This window comes from Octopus sinensis, linkage group LG7 (genome assembly GCF_006345805.1).
Source record: "Octopus sinensis linkage group LG7, ASM634580v1, whole genome shotgun sequence".
Lineage (NCBI taxonomy): Eukaryota > Metazoa > Mollusca > Cephalopoda > Octopoda > Octopodidae > Octopus > Octopus sinensis.
Genome location: NC_043003.1, coordinates 60,788,768 through 60,808,911, shown reverse-complemented (window position 1 = coordinate 60,808,911; position 20,144 = coordinate 60,788,768). Strand labels below are relative to the sequence as shown.

General features: G+C 37.0%; 1 protein-coding gene across 2 annotated transcripts in view; it reads left to right on the top strand.

The window, feature by feature from the left end:
• Positions 1-7,898: 7,898 nt before the first annotated feature.
• The window catches only part of LOC115214098 (L-threonine dehydratase catabolic TdcB-like), a 53,790-nt gene continuing 41,544 nt past the window's right edge, over positions 7,899-20,144 (top strand). The window contains exons 1-6 of one of the 2 annotated variants that reach the window (XM_029783151.2): positions 7,899-8,060; positions 10,368-10,618; positions 11,477-11,547; positions 13,848-13,893; positions 15,816-16,001; positions 18,925-18,980. In XM_029783151.2, the coding sequence (XP_029639011.1) occupies positions 10,394-10,618; positions 11,477-11,547; positions 13,848-13,893; positions 15,816-16,001; positions 18,925-18,980 (584 nt within the window). In that variant the 5' untranslated portion in view covers positions 7,899-8,060; positions 10,368-10,393. Of the gene's footprint in view, positions 8,061-10,367; positions 10,619-11,476; positions 11,548-13,847; positions 13,894-15,815; positions 16,002-18,924; positions 18,981-20,144 lie in introns of those variants that run through there. The other variant, XM_036504802.1, reaches the window with a different exon arrangement.

Below are 20,144 nucleotides of genomic sequence, written 5' to 3'. Positions count from 1 at the left end.
TTTTATGTAAAATTAATTTTAACATTGTCATCGAAGACTTTGGAATTAAATTATAAAAACGAAAGTGAAAACTTTTTAAATATAAATAAAGTGGAAGCATACAAAAATAAACATTATTTTCTATCTTACGACGAGGATTCAGTTTTTTGTTAGACGTAAAATGTTGCTCCTGAATTAACATGCTGAGCATTCCACGGATACGTGTACCCTTAGTGCAATTCTCAAGTAGATTCAATGTGACAAAGTGTGTGACAACGCTGTACCTTTTTGAATTTGATTTCCTACTGAAAAATAAAAATTTATTTCATGGTTTATTATCGTTTACATTTTGAACTATTTACATATACTTGAGGGCACCAAAACCTTTTAAGTGCTTAGGGCCTCTAGGGGTCTAAATATAGCCCTAGGCACAAGGCTCCAAATTGTGTGTTATGTATAGTGCTGTATAACTGAATATAACGATTCCAGTACTCAATTTTGTAAATCCTTCACTCATTATGGCGCAAAGGATATCGACGATTTTGCGTCACTGTCTTCGATTCTGGGTTGTGTGTTCTGCTTCTCTCCAGTTGAATCCCTACTTTCCAATGGAAGGCTTTTTGGTTTTGAATTATCATCGATGCTTCTGTAACTTTACCTTCATTTTCCTGGGTAGGAATTTTTGCCCTACGCAAACCCATTTTTACCTCTGGGAAAAGATAGTTTATGTGGACTTTATCTTTTGATCTGTTCAGCAGGGAAGGCCCTGCCAGGACTTTGCACTCTGCTGGTATAGCTCTCAGGATCAGTGAACACACAAGTTACCACACTGCAACAAGGATTGGACTTTGTAGTGGAATCGATTCCAGTGCTTGACCGTATTTTATTTATTTTATTGACCTCTTTTCCCACCCCGGAAGTATGAGAAATAAAATCACCTCAGATAGGATTTGAATTCATAACATCAAATATAGTAACTAAATACAACAAATCAGGGCCGTAACTAAATACAAGATATTTTGTTCGATGCTTTAACGGTTCTATTAGTTTTTCTGTGGCCTTGATAATATTTTCTGAAGAGTCAAATATCTTTGTTATCCAAAGTTTTACCAATCAAGAATTGTTCACCACACACCCAAACTTCTTTTTTCCTTACTGCATGTTCAAGCTGTCGTGGTATTTTATGTTATTACTATCACAGATATCTTGAAAGAACAGATCCAAACAGGCTGCATGCATTCAGACAGTCTGCACACATTTTATACATGAGATTGAGGCATGCAGTTGGCAGGTACCTTTTTGCCATAGTTTTAGAATATCAGTTTTGTTTCCGTTAGTGTGTCACATTTGTGCCTCCATTAAAAGCTTAGTAGTATATCCGAAATAAACATCCTTAGATGCTTTTCTGTTTCTCACCATTAATGCTGTATATTTTTGGTTTGATACAGAGACAAAATTTGTTTCGAATTTCTTGCAGCCAACATGCTCTGTAATTTAATTCCCTTACTTAGCCCCACATTTTTCTCCAGTATGATTCTGCATCTTCTTAGGAGAGATACACTGTGATATTTATTGACCCCTTATGTTCTGAAGACTGCAGATTGGTTTCCATTGAATTCCTTTCTCTTTTAACCATTTTAGTCCTAGTTACACTTTTATGGTGCCAGTGTGTGTGTGTATACTCTTTTACTTGTTTCAGTCATTTGACTGCAGCCATGTTGGAGCACCTCGTTTACGTCTAGCAAATCAACCCCAGGTTTTATTCTTTGGAAGCCTAGTACTTATTCTATCGGTCTCTTTTGCTGAACCACTAAGTTACGGGGATGTAAACACACCACCATCGGTTGTCAAGCGATGTTGAAGGGGCAAACACAGACACACGCACACATATAGATATATACGACGGGCTTCTTTCAGTTTCCGTCTACCAAATCCACTCGCAAGGTTTTGGTCGGCCCGAGGCTATAGCAGAAGACACATGCCCAAAGTGCCACGCAGTGGGACTGAACCACTACTTACCACATAGCCACTCCTGTATGTTTGTTTGTTTTTTTTTTTTTTTTTTATGGCTCTCTTTGACGGTAATTGCTCAGTATTTCATGTTCTATTTTTACCATCTCCAAAACCATTTTTCCTGTTATGTCTTCACACTTTCTAGGAAATTGAATCTGTTTGTCAGATTAAGTGCAACGCAACATGACTGAATTTTTTTCAGTAGATCGACGAAGATTTTTTTTATATTTTCAAAGCCTGCGATGGCACTTTTTTTTATTGTTTTACCTGTTTGTACTTCCTCTGCATCTTCAACGTGAGAAGTTGCTGCAAATATTCTCTACCAGTTACGTTAAGCATCGTTACAGTCAGGTCATTTGGTTTATTCCATTTAGTTACGCTTGTCAAATGCTGTCTCTTCTCAACAACGCATTTAAACAATAAAATAATATTTTGAAAGACTTCATTGAGAATATCCTTCAAATGTTTATACACTTCGCCCTGACAATAAACTGTATTCTAATGGAATAAAGTTTATCGTCATTATTATTGTTAAAGTCGGTGACAGCATGTTAGCTGTTAGCTAGTGTATGGGTTGGTATAGAGAGCTTGATTGCTAAACAGTGTAGTAGAAATAGTAATAGTAGTGACAGTAGGTGTGAATATGTCATATATTGTGCAAAGATTACCATAATCGACTATCCTTTATCCTTTCGCGTTCAACACACATTGCTTCTTTTTCTTTAACCGTTTCACTGTAAAATCATTGCTTCCGGATAAAATTCATCCCATAAAGACTACTGAAGTATGTGTGTATTAATTTAGACACACACACATGGTTCTGTATTTATAACATTTCCCTACATAATTCAAGTCAGGCTACATGAAGGCAGTATCGTCTGTTATGTGGTCTTAACTGTATTTAACGAAAGGGTTTTGAGAAAGCCATAGGACGTATCTGAAATTGACAGTTTATATTCAATAATTTTTTTTAGTGCAAATGCTGATTAAATATATGAAGGGACTCATAGAAACATCTAGACTGGGTTTCAAATTCTGGCTAAGAATCCACGAAGCGATTCGCTTCATACATGTTTTGGGTAATAAGATCCCAAACGGTATCGAATAATAGATGCATAGAATGAGTGATCAGCTCGAATTTGTGCTTCACCTCCAGCATTAAGGGCAGAGATGTGATAAAAGAAATATACCGGCCGAGCTAGTATAGGTATATCAGAACAAAGGAATAAACAGGTAATCGGGGTAACCAATGAATTTATGACATATCACAAATACAAATGACTATTTATAGTGAGTATAGGGGATTATAATCCAAGCTGTGATCTCGTGACGCATATCTGCATGTTCACAATAATCCAATGTATCGATATAAATGTGACATACATAGCGATTGGAATTAAGAATATAACAAAATTTTCAAGTCTTTTGATTTGATGCATATATATATATATATATATATATATATATAATATATATATATATATATCTATATATATATATATATATATATATATATATATATATATATATATATATATATATATATATATAGGCGTAGGAGTGGCTGTGTGGTAAGTAGCTTGTTTAACGACCACATGGTTTCGGGTTCAGTCCAACAGCGTACGACCGAGGGCAAGTGTCTTCTACAATAGTCTCGGGCCGACCAAAGCCTTGTGATTTGGTACGCGGAAACTGAGAGAAGCCCGTCGTATATATGTATATATATATATATATATATATATGTGTGTGTATATGTTTGTGTGTCTGTATTTGTCCCCCAGCATCGCTTGACAACTGATGCTGGTGTATTTACGTTACCGTAACATAGCGGTTCGGCAAAAGAGACCGATAGAATAAGTACTAGACTTACAAAGAATAAATCCTGGGGGCGATTTGCTCGACTAAAGGTGGTGCTCCAGCATGGCCGCAGTCAAATGACTGAAACACATAAAGGAATAAAAGAATATATGTAAGTAGTTCCCGTCTGGCCATTGTGTGTACAATCTTAGTTGATCGAAACCTTTCAACTCATATTTCCAGACAACATTACCAAATGCGTTTTTCTTCTTTTATCTTCTGTTATGTCTTTCAGTCATTGGCCTGCGACCATGCTGCAGCACCGCTTTGAAAAGTTTTAGTCGAATAAATCGACCTTAGAACTTATTTTTTCTTTGTAACGCTGATACTGATTCTATCTGTCTCTTTTGGCCAACTTCTAGGTTACGGGGACGTAAACAAACCAACACTGGTTATCAAGCGGTGGGGGGGGACGGACATAAACAGATGCACACTCAGACATATGTTCAAATACACATTCGGACACATATACGACGGGCTTCCACACAGTTTCCGTCTACCAGATTCACTCAGGTTGGCCTGGAGCTGCAGTAGAAGACGCTTGCCCAAGGTGCCGCTCAGTGGAGCTGAACCCGAAACCAAGTGGTTTGCAAAGTGAGCTTCTTAACCACACAGCCATGTGAATAGTAAAGATATTATATGGACGTGGCTCGATATTACAATAATGGCAGTTTAATGATCAAGATGGAATAATAAATGAAGAAATTCGAAGAGGGATAAAAAGGAAACATCTGTCTGAACTAATGAACCAAATAACTCTTGGTCTCAAGCATTTGTCTTATGAAGAAAGGCTGAAGACGCTCGACCTTTATTCTCTAGAAAAACGACGACGCCGTGGTGATCTCATTCTTGCTCACAACATCATAAGCGGAAAGTGTAACCTCTCGAAAGAGCTGTTCTTCACTCCTGCTCCAGAGCGTCGGCTGCGGGGTCACTCTATCTGCGACGATTTCATCTCAATCGAAGGAGAGGGGCTTTCTCCGTCCGGGTTGCGGATCCGTGGAACAAGCTGCCGGACGAGATAGTGAATATGCCGATGACCGCTCGGTTCAAAGTCTCTCTTGACCAGAAATGGCCTGAACTCTTTGCATGAACACCCTCCCTGTACATAACTCCATGTCCCCCGACATGGCCTTGCTTTTTGCTTTTTGAGCCAAAAAATTAACTTAACTTAAAATACAATTCCAACGTTTCTAATGTCACCAAAACCTACTTCCCAATAGGGAAATATTACATTCCAAATTGTCAAATCATACATGTTAAATGTTTGAATTCTTTGAAAGCTATAGTCTTTTATTTAGACTTGCTAAATGTGAAATGCACTAATAAAGAAAATGTGAATTAAACGGAGATAAAAATGTGTTCTCTACCGTCTCTGTGAAAATTACACCTGTAAGTCTTTTCAATGTGTCTTATCAGACGCGTGCTTTCTTTTATAACTGATTAGCGTACGTTGCCTAGAAAGTTTTAAACTTTGTGTTTTGCTCTGCGAACATAGAGCCGTGTTAATGTAATTCATTCATTCTTTCTTAAGAGATTAGATTAAATAATATTTTGAGATTACACAGTGAGAGGATAGAGTTTCAGCTTTAAAATGCAATAAACGAAACGTTTATAATTGGATATTAAATTTTCCGCTGACAGAGAATATTTATAACTTGTTATTAAGAATATTACTGACTTGCTGTTAAGAATATTACTGACTTGCTATTAAGAATATTACTGAATTGCTATTATGAATATTACTAACTTGCCATTATGAACATCACAAACTCGCTATAATGATATTAGTAACTTGTTATTGCTAGCCAAATAAGAATATTAGTTACTTGTTGATAATTTACTCCTGCTGGGGACATAAAACGACAAAACATTTGAATAACGAAACCAAATTACTTTCAATATTCTCTTCGCTCTTTTTGCATTTTCAGTTTAAATCCCACAACAGGATATAAATAGATTCCAGACATATTCTGGAGTTGATTCAGTTCACTATATTCCCTGCCAGTGGAGGCACATGGCCTAGTGGTTAGAGCAGCTGATTCGCGGTCGAGGGAGCGCGGGTTTGAATCTCAGCACGGGCGATGTGTGTGTTTATGAGCGAAACACCCAAGCTCCGGCAGCAGGTAATGGCGAACTTCTGTTGACGCTTTCGCCACAACTTTCTCTCACTCCTCCTGAATCTTGCCGCTCACCTGCGACGGACCGGCATCCCGTCCAAGTGGGGAATCTATACGCCAAGGAAACCGGGAAACCGGCCCTAATGAGCCAGGCATGGCTTGAAAAGAACAAAAAAAAATTCTCTTCCGATGACTACTGATTATATAAAAAATAAATTACAGAATTTTCCTTATGGTTGGAGCTGTAAGTATTTCGTGTGTCAGTACTAAACCAGCGAAAGTTCAATGTCTCGATCACGGACACTAATGGGTTTTGAACTTCGAGGTTTATGGTCTGTTAGGACTTCACAATTTCTTGGTGGACCATGGTGAAGAGACAACTGAGAGAAAGACATCTGGTGGAGTTATACAGAAACAATGGGTGGCATGCAATGTGTGATCTCATTCCGGTGGGGTGCAGAGGTGTTTGCAGGCGACCCATTTTGCAGAACTTAAAACATGCTGGACATCACAGGAGCCTGTAGGCTGAAGAACATCGAGTTTTAGACAGCAGAGGTTGCCGCAAGGTGGTTCTGAATCAGAAGGTGCAACCCCAAGAAGAGGTAATATTACTTGGAGTAGTACTAACTGGACAGGAGGTGGGGTTTGAGCAACCCTAGCTTGGTCGCCTGAGTAAAGGTGTCTGTCTGTTAACTGACTTGAAACTCTCAACGACCTTAGAAAATATGTGTCCAGGTACATCACAAAATGATATAAGGAAAATTAGTATTGAACCCCAATATTTGATTGGTACTTATTTTATCGATTCCGAAAGGATGAAAGTCAAAGTCAACCTTGATAGAATTTGAAATAGGAAGTAAAGACGGACAAGATACCGCTAAGCATTTTGCCCGGCGTGCTGACGGTTCTGTCAGCTCAGTTAAAATGGTTTCAAATTTTGGCACAAGGCCAGCAACTTAGGGGAATGGTGTAAGTCGACCAGTGCTCAACTGGTACTTATTTTATCGATCCCTTAAAGGATGAAAGGTAAAGTCAACCTTGGCGGAATTTGAACTCAGGATGTAAAGACGGAAGAAGTGCTGCTAAGCATTTTGTCCGACGTGTTAATAGTTCTACCAGCTCACCGCCAAAGAAACTTTATTAGTGTATGTTGATTATTCTCAACTTGAAATCGATGGGACAGTGGTGTTGAAACATGTCTTGTGGTGTTATGAATACTATAAAACTTATTCGTTACAAACGGAATTCTATTAAATAAAGTATCAGTCAAGTTCTGAGATCGATCTCATCGAATAGGTCGTCTCCTCTAAAAAGCGAGGTCTCGTATCGATTCTAGAAATCAATAAAACTCTGTCTTGAGGTTACAGGCTCATAAGGTGAGACCTTGAGGCTTAGAGTTCAAGTGACAGGGTTAACCCGCGTGTGTCATTGGTACTCAGTTTTAGCTAAATGTACTGGAACAAAGTAAAATTAAATGTTCTTAAAAACGCAACAAGTAGCCCGATTTTAAAATCGAACGCACGACTGAACGATCGCGAGCCCAAAACTATAACCAGTAGGCTGCATGACTGCTCTAGATATCAGTATTAGCGTTCATATCAGGCAGCGGAATGGTAAAAACAGTGAAACGCCCGTTCAGTACTTCACATGACTTGTTTCTTTTCTCTGAGTTCAACGTCTTTTTGTTTTTATCTCTACAGAATCGATAAAATACAGTGGACCTATGTCCTACATTAAATTCATTCTCATAAATTGTTTAACCTTGTACCAAAATAAAAAGATATCAATACGATTGTTATTTTCCCTAATATCTATAAATTATATCTTTTTGCAATTTTCCCTTCTCCATATGGCTTTCTGATAAACGTTCCCATGGTGTTTATTATTTCTTGCTGATGTAATTTCTCTAGTCAAAAGAAGAAGAAGAAGAAGAAAAACGAAAAAAAAAAACCCCAGCAAAAAGAAATAATCGACAAAGAGAAACAATTAAAAAAAATTTTAGTTTAATCATTCTAAGTTTATACCAGCTGTATCATTTCTATAATTTTGTTGTACGAGAGGGAACAGTTTCAATTTGTCTAGCCAGAAACCGTAAGTATAATTTTCTTATGCTATTTTATTAATCTATTTGGTCATTAAATGTGGTTGAATGGTGGAAACGTTAAAGCGGAGACAAAATCCTTTCAGATATGATTGGGTTACGGACTTCACAAATTTAATTTAAATCTGACCATTATCAACCTGGCTTGTTTGTACCAATAATAGGCCTACAAGTCAAATGCTATCACAGCTAGCGAAAAATGCCGTTTTAGAAGAACCAGTGATGTCATGTCTGACATGACCTCTTAATACTCGATATCATCCAAACTTACAATCTGGAGAGGGGCCCATCTCGAGTATCAAAATTTGTAACAATCTTTCAGAAACTGTCACGAGAGCTAGAAACTGTCACGGGATCCAGAAACTGTCACGGGAGCCAGAAACTTTCATGGGAGCTATCGATATACAGGCTTTCAAAGGCAGCCTGTACAAACCCTTGTTATTCTTCCTATCACCTTAAGTGCAATGAATTAGTCGTTCTAGTTATCAAATGTATCTGCTGTACATTATTTCGCTCCCTCCATCAAATCGGCATTGCCTGAATAAATGCACAGTGTACCACATATACCTAGGAATATATCAAACACACACACAAATTTATGAGTACTTAATCCCTATTACCCCCCATACACACACACAAAGAAAAGGTTTCTGGCCTTATGTTTTGTGTAAGAAACCACAATTTCAGGTATAATTCAATCATAAGTTGCGATAAACAACGTAGATGAATTAAATGATTGTATTTTTGCACATTTCTAACCAGTGTTAACATGAATTATTGTTATATTTTCCTTTGACTTTTTGGTAATTGTTTTGCAGAGTAGTGGGTATTATTTTACTGGTTTTAGTCACTGGATCTGTAAAATATATTAATCTATTACATTGACCCAGTATTTGGTCAGTAACTTGGACTGGAGAGAGAGGAAAGGAGCAATAACCAGGCTTCTTAATCAAGATACATACAAGATACATATTTATAATATAAATAATATATATATATATATATTTTAATTTTTTATTTATATTATAATTATATGCATATATTATATATATATATTACATATATATATATATACATACATACATATACATGTCATTGTGTACATATATGTATGTATATATGCCTATATATATATATTATTTATATTATAATTATATGCATATATTTATATATATTATATATATATATATATATATATATATTATAATATTATATGCATAAACATACATACATATTTGTGAGGGCATAGCTTAGTGGTTAAGGTGTTGCACTCACGATCGTGAGAGTTCGCGGTTTCAATTTGGGGGGGCCGCCTGGTTGTGAGTTGTGTTTTTCAGCGAAACTCTTTATATCACGTTGTTCTGCGTTGATTTCGATACCCGACGGGCAAAGTCTATTTGATGGAGGGAGTGAACTAATAATGTACAACATATACATCTGATCACAACAAACAAAATAATTTGTGAAAGTTGTTCAGCAAGAAATGGCAGACTAGCAACATTGTTAGCATCTATTTTAATTTTAAATGAGAAATGATTTGCTCTTTTACTCGTTTCAGTCATTTGACTGCGGCCATGCTGGAGCACCACCTTTGGTCGAGCAAATCGACCCCAGGACTTATTCTTTGTAAGCCTAGTAGTTATGTTATCGGTCTCTTTTGCCGAACCGCTAAGTTACGTGGACGTAAACACACCAACATCGGTTGTCAAGCGATGTTGGGGAGCCAAACACAGACACACAAACCTACACCCCCCACACACACTTATATATATATATATATATATACATATATACGACGGGCTTCTTTCAGTTTCCGTCTACCAAATCCACTAACAAGACTTTGGTCGGCCCGAGGCTATTGTAGAAGACACTTGCTCAAGGTGCCACGCAGTGGGACTGAACCCGGAACTATGTGGTTGGTAAGCAAACTACTTACCACACAGACACTCTTGCGCCTGTGAAATTTTTAGTGAAATTTTAAAAAAATGTTATTATATGCCATGTTAATGTCTTATTTATTGTAATCGTTGATTACTTCCGGGCAATCCGAATTTACCTTGCATATCTTGGATTGCATTATCGAATATTCCTTTCCATTTCTGAAACATTAGAATGCTGTAATTTAAGCTTTGGCGACTATTTTAAGAGATCGAAAACCACATAAATGTTCTCACGCTGCCTCAAATGCCTTATCTATTTTGAATTGGTAATGTTTCGTTTAATTTAATTAATAGATCTTTGATAAAAAGGACATTTAAAAACTTCTAAATTAAATATATTTTATATATTATCCACAGAACTGACCGATACAATATAACGAAAAATGGCATCCAAACAGGTCCCAGAAACCAAAACAGATTCTTCAGATCCAAAACTTTTAAGAAGTGCCAGCTTACACGAACTACCAATGCCTACAAAATGCTTCCGAAGGAGCATGAGTGAATTTTATGAGACATTCCGAAGCAAATCTGCTCGAAAGATTACTATGGAAGATATTATTGCCGCCAAAAGTATTCTTGAAAACAGCATTAAAAAGACTCCATGTATGGTAAGTATTACTCAGTATAATATTTTATGTAAAAATGAATATTTTATTATCTCTATTAGTCATTGGGCTGTGGCCATGCTGGGCTCCGCCCTAAAGGGTTTAGTCGAACGAACTGATCTCAGTGCTTTTTTTAAAAGAGCTCTGTACTTAATCTGTGAGCCTTTTTTTACCCAACCGCACGTAAGCAAACCAATATCGGTTATCAAGTGGTGGAGGAACAACCAAGAAGACACACGCACATGCGCTGTGACAGACAGACAGACACACACACACACACACACACAAACACACACACACACACATTCATACATACATACATACAATCAAAATGACAGAAACAAATAAAAGAATAATTAACCAATATTTACTGGGTTTTTTTTGGTCTGAGTAAAATCCTCACTCACAGACAAGGAGCCAGCGCTCGAAACCTTAAGCTCTCTACCCCTAGTTGCATTTAAATTTATCGAAGTCCTCCTGTAACATTCTTATGGAACAATATATGCTCTCGCAGACAAACCCCAAATTTCCCGGACATTTTATTTTAACCTAAAATAGTATTATCGTCATAAATGATAATAATGTTATCATCATCTTAAATATGTGAATTCTTTGCTTCTTCCCCTTATTATTCTTTAATTTCAAATCCTAATCCTGCTTTGAATTATGAAGGAATGATTATCTTTATTTAAAAGCAGTGATTATCTCCCTTGTAATAAAGGGAACAAGACTATTCATTTTCTTTCCATCCTATTCTGTTCTGTTTGATTCTCTTCTATTTTATTCTGTTCTATTTTGTTTTCTGTTCTGTTTTGTCAATTCTTTTACGTTCTATTCCATTCTATTCTAATCTCTCTATAGCGATCCAAGATGTCTTCTCAATTTGGAATGGAACTTTACTTGAAAAACGAAGCTATGCAAACAACAGGAAGGTGATTCTCTTAAATTTTTCAATCATTAACTGATGAAGTAGCGATATTGACAAGATGACATAAAAGCCACTTTTAGCTATCAAATAAAGTTGCAGATATTTTATATTTGGCAATAGGTGCACGCTTCGGTGAGAAAACTGATAACTTGGGGCATTCGAATAAAATCACCTGGGGTTTATTCATTCTATCTGATTTGAAAAGGTACTCCTTTCTTGCTCCTGGATCTGCAGTGAATCCCAATGATAGGTCCGTTGAAACCTTAATATTGATTTCCAATTTTGATACAAGGCCAGCAATTTTTAGGGGAGATGGAAGTCGATTGCCTCGACTTCAATGTTCAACTGGTACTTTTTTATCGACCCTAAACGGGATAAAAGGTGAAGTAGCTCTCGATGGAATTCGACTCAGAAACTAAACACAGACGGTATACCTCTAAGCATTTTTTCCTGGTTTATTTTTGCTTATATTTTAACAACTGATTATGAAAGCTGCCATAAATGGAGGAAGATTGTAAACGTATGCTCCTGCAGTATTGTAATGATGAGCAGCGCCGGATTAAGACCCACAGAGACCCGAAGCACTTAAGAGATTTTAGTACACCCATATACGTGTAATTCAAAATTTAAACAAAAATACATCTTAAAATAATTCTTTTAATTTTCAAAGTGAAACAAATCTAATCGTAAGAAGGAAAATAATGTTTATGTTTGTATACTTCCAATTTACTTATGTTTAAAAGTTTTCTTCTGCTTTTCTTAATTGCAAAGTCTTTATTCAAATCTTCAAAATTAATCTTACGTAACACATCTGCTTCCATACTTAGACGAAATAAGGCATCTCGAATATATGCTAGAAGGTTTAAAGTGATTTCTTTTACGTTGGAAGCCATTTACCATTTCTGTGATTCCTTACTTCTTTTGATGTCCTAAGCACGTGCTTATTTTGCTTAATGGTTAATCCAGTGCTAATGATGAATATGATGAGGACGATGATGATGTCAATCATATTGATGATAACAGCAATGACAACGGCGATGCTGATAACATTGAAGTCCAACATTAACTCCCATAGTTCCAATATTGAAAAAAAGTAACTACCACGAAAAAAGAAAGAAAGAAAGAAAGAAAGAAAGAAGTCCTATGACGAACAACGAGGAGGCTTCAACACTGTTGCTCGATGTGCTAGAAACAATAACAATTAAAACTCTTAGATTATGAGCTACCATCTTCAGGAAAAGACACTTGAAAATTCAGTCGTATAGATAAGTCGTATGGGATAAAAAGACGGGATGTTTAAGGATGGAATGCATTTGATGATAAATCTGGTTCTGGGTTCAGTCCCACTGCGTAGCACCTTGGACAAGTGTCTTCTGCTATAGCCTCGGGCCGATCAAAGCCTTGTGAGTGGATTTGGTAGACGGAAACTGAAAGGAGCCCGTCGTATATATATATATATATATATATATATATATATATATATATATATATATATATATATTATATATATATATATATCTATATATATATATGTATGTGTATGTATATATTTGTGTCTGTGTTTGTCTCCCAACATCGCTTGACAACCGGTGTTGGTGTGTTTACGTCCCCGTAAATTAGCAGTTCGGCAAAAGAGAACGATAGAATAAGTACTAGAATTACAAAGAAAAAGTCCTGGGTTCAATTTGCTCTACTAAAGGCAGGGCTCCAGTATGGCTGCAGTCAAATGATGTGAAACAAGTAAAAAAGTATAATCGAAACTGATTTGGGTTAAGCAATAATAAAAAAAACAAAAACAACCACAATCCGTTGTGGTGGTTGTGATGATGGCTGTGGGTTCTATCGCCACCTTGTCTTGGAGACCTCAGCATCGAATTAGAAAAGGATATGTTGCCTTAGAATGGAATAGGATAATCAGGTGTTAAGCACTTTGATTATATGCTATCACAATGAAGCCTAACCTGGCACAAAGAAGACAATATCAAAACACGCACACACCTGCACGTACACCCACGTACATTTGTGTGCGGACACACACGCACACGCGCGCAAACAATGGAAAGAAAAGCTGTAACATTTGTTATAAGCTGTTGAGCTATGCTAACTACACCAAAGCGACATTAGAACCCACAACCGTTGAAAGATATGGACTTAATTTATGTAGCTACGATCAAACATGTACACGCATATATACACACACATACATCCATATACACAAGTACATATAGATATATTTGTATGTGTATATATATCATGTGATACATAACCATAATTTCTATTTGCTATTATTGTTTTTAATTCCAGCTTCAAAGACCGTGGTGCTAGATATACGTTACTGAAATTAACTAAGGTGAGATTTCTGTCCTGCGACTGTACGAATGTTTCAGACACTTTTGTATGGAGGAATGATCAACGTACTTATACACACGCGCACTTACAAAAATGCATATAACACATGCACGCAGACAAGCGCGGGCGCGCACACACACACACACACACACGCACAAATTATGAATTATTTTTCTGGCTTCCGTTTCCATTTCAGTATTGCGTTTATCAAGGGACAAACATGTTGACATTTATTCCTACAGATATAGACATATATGTTTGTATTTTGTATATTAGTGTAGAAATGGGGAGGACAAAGAGAAAGCGAAAATGTACGCTTTATATATGTATGTAGGTTTGTATGTATATATGTATGTATATTAAACTGGCGAAAGGCAGAAATCGTCAAAATTCACTCACAATAAAATAATGAACTGATTTTGAAGAAAATTGACCCATGAGTAAAATTAAGCACTTCCACATATGAAACATCGATTATTCATATAATGTATTGGGATTTAAAAGTCAATGGGATATTTTCATGTAAATGGTCACATGGATTCTATTTTATGACACTTCGGATTTTTCTGAGATTGGACACGCTGATCAATTTTGTACAGAGAGTGGCAGTAAGGGGAGAGAAATAAACAAACATCACTCTCAACGGGTCGAGGTATACCCAAAAGTTTGATTGCAATTTCAGACGGTCCAGTATGTAGGAATATGTCGAAAGTGTTAACCGGGTAAAATCCCTGCCGAACCAGATATAACATCTTATTGGGTAATAGGTGGCACGGGGAACATAGAATATTTCAATACAAGGTAAGAGGTGGGCTTAATTTGAACACGGAAAACACGAGCAACGCCGGGTCCAACAGCTAATATATATATATATTCAAATAATGAGGGGGATAAATTGAATATTAATTTAATTAATATCAATTTAAAGCCAGTAACCTAGCATATAAAAAATCTGAAGAATTAGAAAAAAATTCAATACATGTGTATATTTAGGGCTAAACTATTAGGTGGATAACCATACGCTAGAAGAAGATCACATAGATCTAACTACAAAGAAAGAATGTTCTCCAGAGAAAATTCAGCGAACACCAGAACACAGGCAGGCAAGACAGATGAAAATTATATAAAAATCAAGAATTAATCTTATACCGGTTTTGTCTGTTACCGAATAATTTACCTACGTAATCCTTCGTCCGCAGACTCACATACATACACATGTACATTTCTACACAGAAGCACATACACTCACATATACATGGATATGCATGCATTTATGAATGTATGTGTGTATGTATGTATGTATATATGTATGTATGTATGTATGTATGTATGTATGTATGTATGTATGTATGTATGTGGAGGCGCAATGGCCCAGTGGTTAGGGCAGCGGACTCGCGGTCATAGGATCGCGGTTTCGATTCCCAGACCGGGCGTTGTGAGTGTTTATTGAGCGAAAACACCTAAAAGCTCCACGAGGCTCCGGCAAGGGATGGTGGTGATCCCTGCTGTACTCTTTCACCACAACTTTCGCTCACTCTTACTTCCTGTTTCTGTTGTACCTGTGTTTCAAAGGGCCGGCCTTGTCACTCTCTGTGTCACGCTGAATATCCCCGAGAACTACGTTAAGGGTACACGTGTCTGTGGAGTGCTCAGCCACTTACACGTTAATTTCACGGGCAGGCTGTTCCGTTGATTCGGATCACCCGGAACCCTCGTCGTCGTAACCGACGGAGTGCTTCCATTCCATGTATGTATGTATGTATATATGAATGTGTGTATGTATGCATGAATGTATGTATGTATGTGGTGTGTGTGTGTGTGTGTGTGTGTGTATGTGCCCTAACTGTTGTCAACGAAAAGCGAAATGAGGAAGAATCACTTAAACCAACAGCAATTCTTCTGGCTTTCTATCTTTCACGACAGGAAGAACGGAAAAATGGAGTTGTTGCTGCAAGTCTTGGTAATCACGCAATAGCTTTGGCTTACCACGGATATGAACTCGGAATCCCAGTAACACTTATCATGCCTCTCATTACACCAACCATGAAGATCAAAGCGTGCCAGAACTACAACGCCAACATAATTATGGAAGGATATCAATTAGCAGAGGTGAGTATCATCTAATTTAGCTACTTTTTGTCAGGGTATGAAAGGTTTCGGCAAAACCGTTCTGGTGCCACGTATTTGGCGTCGCTGATTCAATGACGAATTATTTGACATCAAACGTTTAATGTTTCTCACGTTTTGATGTTCTCTCCCAATCTCCATCCCCTCTCTCCCTCCCTTTCTCTCTCTTCATCTCTCTCTTTATCTCCCTACCCTCTTTCTCTCTCTCTATCACCTTAACCTCTCTCCCTCTCTTTATCTCTCTCTCCTTATCTCCCTATCTTCCTACCCTCTCTCTTTTTATCTCTATCTCTCTTTATCTCTCTTTATTCCTTTCTCTCTCCCTATTTTCGTAACATCTCTATATATTTATCTCTCTCTCTCTCTCTCTCTCTCTCTCTCTCTCTCTCTTTCGCTCTCTCACTTTCCATCTGTGTGGTTATGAGTGCGCGCATATTTCTCTCTATGAGTATGAGGAAAAGGTGTTTATGCCATTTGTGATCTAGTAATAAACTGTAATGTTTCCTTTCCTCCCACCTTCCTCCTCTCACTCTTTCTCCCTATCTATCTGTCTCCCTCTCCCTTTGTTTATCTATCTATCTATCTATCTATCTATCTATCTATCTATCTATCTATCTATCTATCTATCTATCTATAGGCGTGATAAGTAGCTTGCTTCCCAACCATATGGTTCTGGGTTGCCACTTGCGTGGCACCTTGAGCAAGTATCTTCAACAATAGCCTCGGGCAGATCAAAGCCTTGTGAGTGGATTTGGTCGACAGAAACTGAAGAAGCCCGTCCTATATATATGTACAGTGTTATTTAAAAAGAGTGAACTGATTTCATTACGCAATATTTTAATAAGGAAAAGCTATAGAAAACTCCAGTTAAGTCACAAGTATTTACTCACAATCAACTTTTATCGGCATATCACAATCCACTGAGCTGATCGCTGTTGTTATTCGAAGTTTAAGATCGTCGAAGTCAGTGGGTAGCGGTGGAACCTAAACGTGATCCACTAAGAGATTCGAATAACAATAGCGCTCAACTCAGTGGATCGTGATATGCTGATGCGCGTCTAAGAGGAATTCTCTTATCGCATTGATGTTGCCCGTGCAGCAAGTGGTGGCCACATTGAACACTTGTAAGACAGGGAATAAAAGTTGATTGTGACTCAGCTGGAGTTTTCTATTGCTTTTCCTTATTAGAACATTGCGTAATGAAATCGGTTCATTCTTTTTGAATAACCCTGTGTGTGTGTGTGTGTTTATGTGTGTTTCTTTGTATTTGTGTCCCTACCCATTGCTTGACAAACGATGTTGGTGTGTTTACGTCCCCGTAACTGTTGTGTGGACGCCCCCAGATGATGAAGTAGACTAGCCCAATACGTAGATATAGAGGGAGAAGTCTAGACGTCGAGCAGTGTAGGAGAGTAGAATTTGAGTAGAGGCCATCCGAACGTGCTACATAACAGTAACTTAGAGGTTCGGCAAAAGAGACCGATGGAATAAGTCCTGGAGTCGATTTCTTCGATTTAAAGTACACTTTAAGGTGGTATTCCACTATGGCAACAGTCAAATGACTGAAACAAGTAAAAGAATAAAAGAATTATAAAATGTATATATCTCTGAGCGTGCATGCACATGCGTGTTTGCGTTCAGTGCCAAAATACACTGTCCCAGAAATAAGCTTAATGTCGAATCAGCTGCACCACATCATCAGTGTCCAAAACAGCTGCGCCAGATTGTCTCATTCAAATCTTGTTGTAACCTTTATTCAGACACATAAAAAAAAAACGAAATAAGCAAATGTGGAAACGATTTCACGCTTTAGTTTTAGCAATTTCATATTTGATTACACAAAATATTGTACGCCACAAAATCCTATCAAATTTTAGGCTTCTTGCTTATACTGAAACAGTAACGGGAAACTACATCCCTATACGTTCTATAATGATTTTGGCTTATAGCTGTTTCGGCTACGGTAGTGAATGTTAGTGTGCTGCCTGCGGTGTGTGCATTGTTCCTTGTAATTGAAACAAATGTAAGTCGTTATGTAACTTTTATCATTTTTGCTCTTTATCTATAATTATTATGCTTTGTGGTTTGTATGAGGGATTCCAGGGGAGAGGATGTCTGTGAATTCATACTAAAAGGGTTACATGAGTTTGTGATATCGTGTATTATAAATATATTAAATTCTAACAAACCGTAAGTAATCCTATAATCGCTGAGATCTCTTTCAGAAGATCTCTCCTTCTCTCTCTCTCTCTCTCTCTCTCTCTCTCTCTCTCTCTCTCTCTCTCTCTCTCTCTCTCTGACTCTCAGAAGATCTCTCTCTCCCTTTCCCTCTATATCTTTACCTCTCTGAATATCTACCCATCTAAATATATGTATATATCATATACTTATATATATATGTATCTATGTGTATGTGAATATATATATATATATATCACATCACAACACACCACCCACACACCCATCTCCACATTTTCACACCTAAACATACATACACGCACACGCCCAGACCACCAGCCCTCTTTCACACGCACATACATACTCTCTTATACACACACGCACCTTTGTGTTGGGAGTCATCTTTACTTTGTTATCTCCCCTACTTTCCCTTTCGTGTGTGACCCTTCTGTCCGAGTCAGTCACTATGATAGATCGTTAGCCACTACACACATTTTTCTTCTCTCCTTGTTTTTTCTGTGTCCTTTCTGTAGAAGAGCGTAGGCTCGAAACGTAAAAGACTTTTTCTATTACTGAGCGTTATACTAATACATCTGTTTGTTTTGTACACCACCTGTCTTCATCTTTTGTTATTTTCGTAAACTCTCCCTATATATATATATATATAGCATGTAACTGATGGTGTGTCGTGTGCAAAACCGGTTAGATAATGTTTCTCTATTTTTAGTCTCAAATGTACGCCCTCCAGTTATCCAAAGAATCGAAACTCACTTACGTCAGCGGGTAAGTTTCTACATAAATGCGACTTATCTTTTGTCTTTTCGTACATATGTGCGTCGATCTAGTAACCGTGTTTTAACAATTTATCTACTAAACTAACGAGGCCGGCATGTCTTCGCATAAAGAAACATCTTTTTCTGATATTTATTTGAATATTTATTCGTAAACATGTCTTGTGTTTATGTGGATGTTTGCACGGTCATGTAGTTAAGGAGTCGGGCAATATTCTCTGAGTAATGAATCGGTTTTACCTATGTTTTTTTAATGTATAGAAATTGAGCGAAAGAAATTAACTTGTGTGTGTGTGTGTGTGTCTGTTTGCATGGATGTGTGTGTGTATATATATATATATATATTATATATATATATATATATATATATATATATATATGTATGTATGTAAATATATATATATATGTATGTGTGTATGTTTGTGTGTCTGTGTTTGTCTTCCAACATCGCTTTTGACAACCGATGCTGGTGTGTTTACGTCCCCGTAACTTAGCGGTTCGGCAATAGAGACCGATAGAATAAGTCCTGGGGTCGATTTGCTCGACTAAAGGTTGTGCTCCAGCATGGCCACAGTCAGATGACTGAAACAAGTAAAAATTTTCAGACAGAGAATCAAGTCTTACTATGTTAATATTATTTGATTCTCTGTTTGAAGAATTTCTAATTGGAGGTATCTTACGTATTTTCTATTGCATGTACCATTGTGTAACTCCTGTTAGCAAATGAAACGCGTGTAATGGTGAATAGATGATATCAAAAATTTCCCAATATCCTGTTTTGATATATGTATCTCTGTATGCATGTGTGTGCATGTATAAATATAGTAATATACATATACTCACACATATATTTAGAGGGAAAGAGAGAGAGAGAAAGCGATTTACAAATAGATATATAGATAGATAAATAAACAGACAGACAGACAGACAGACAGACAGACAGACAGATAGATAGATAGATAGATAGATAGATAGATAGATAGATAGATAGATAGATAGATAGATAGATAGATAGATAGATAGATAGATAGTTATGTTTCTTTATTAGCCACAGAGGGCTGCACACAGGCGGGACAGATTACAAAGTAGAGCTTTTCTTTTTAGGTAAAAAAAATTAAATAAAAGGTGAGGTAGGTTTTCGATCAAAAGGGATTGT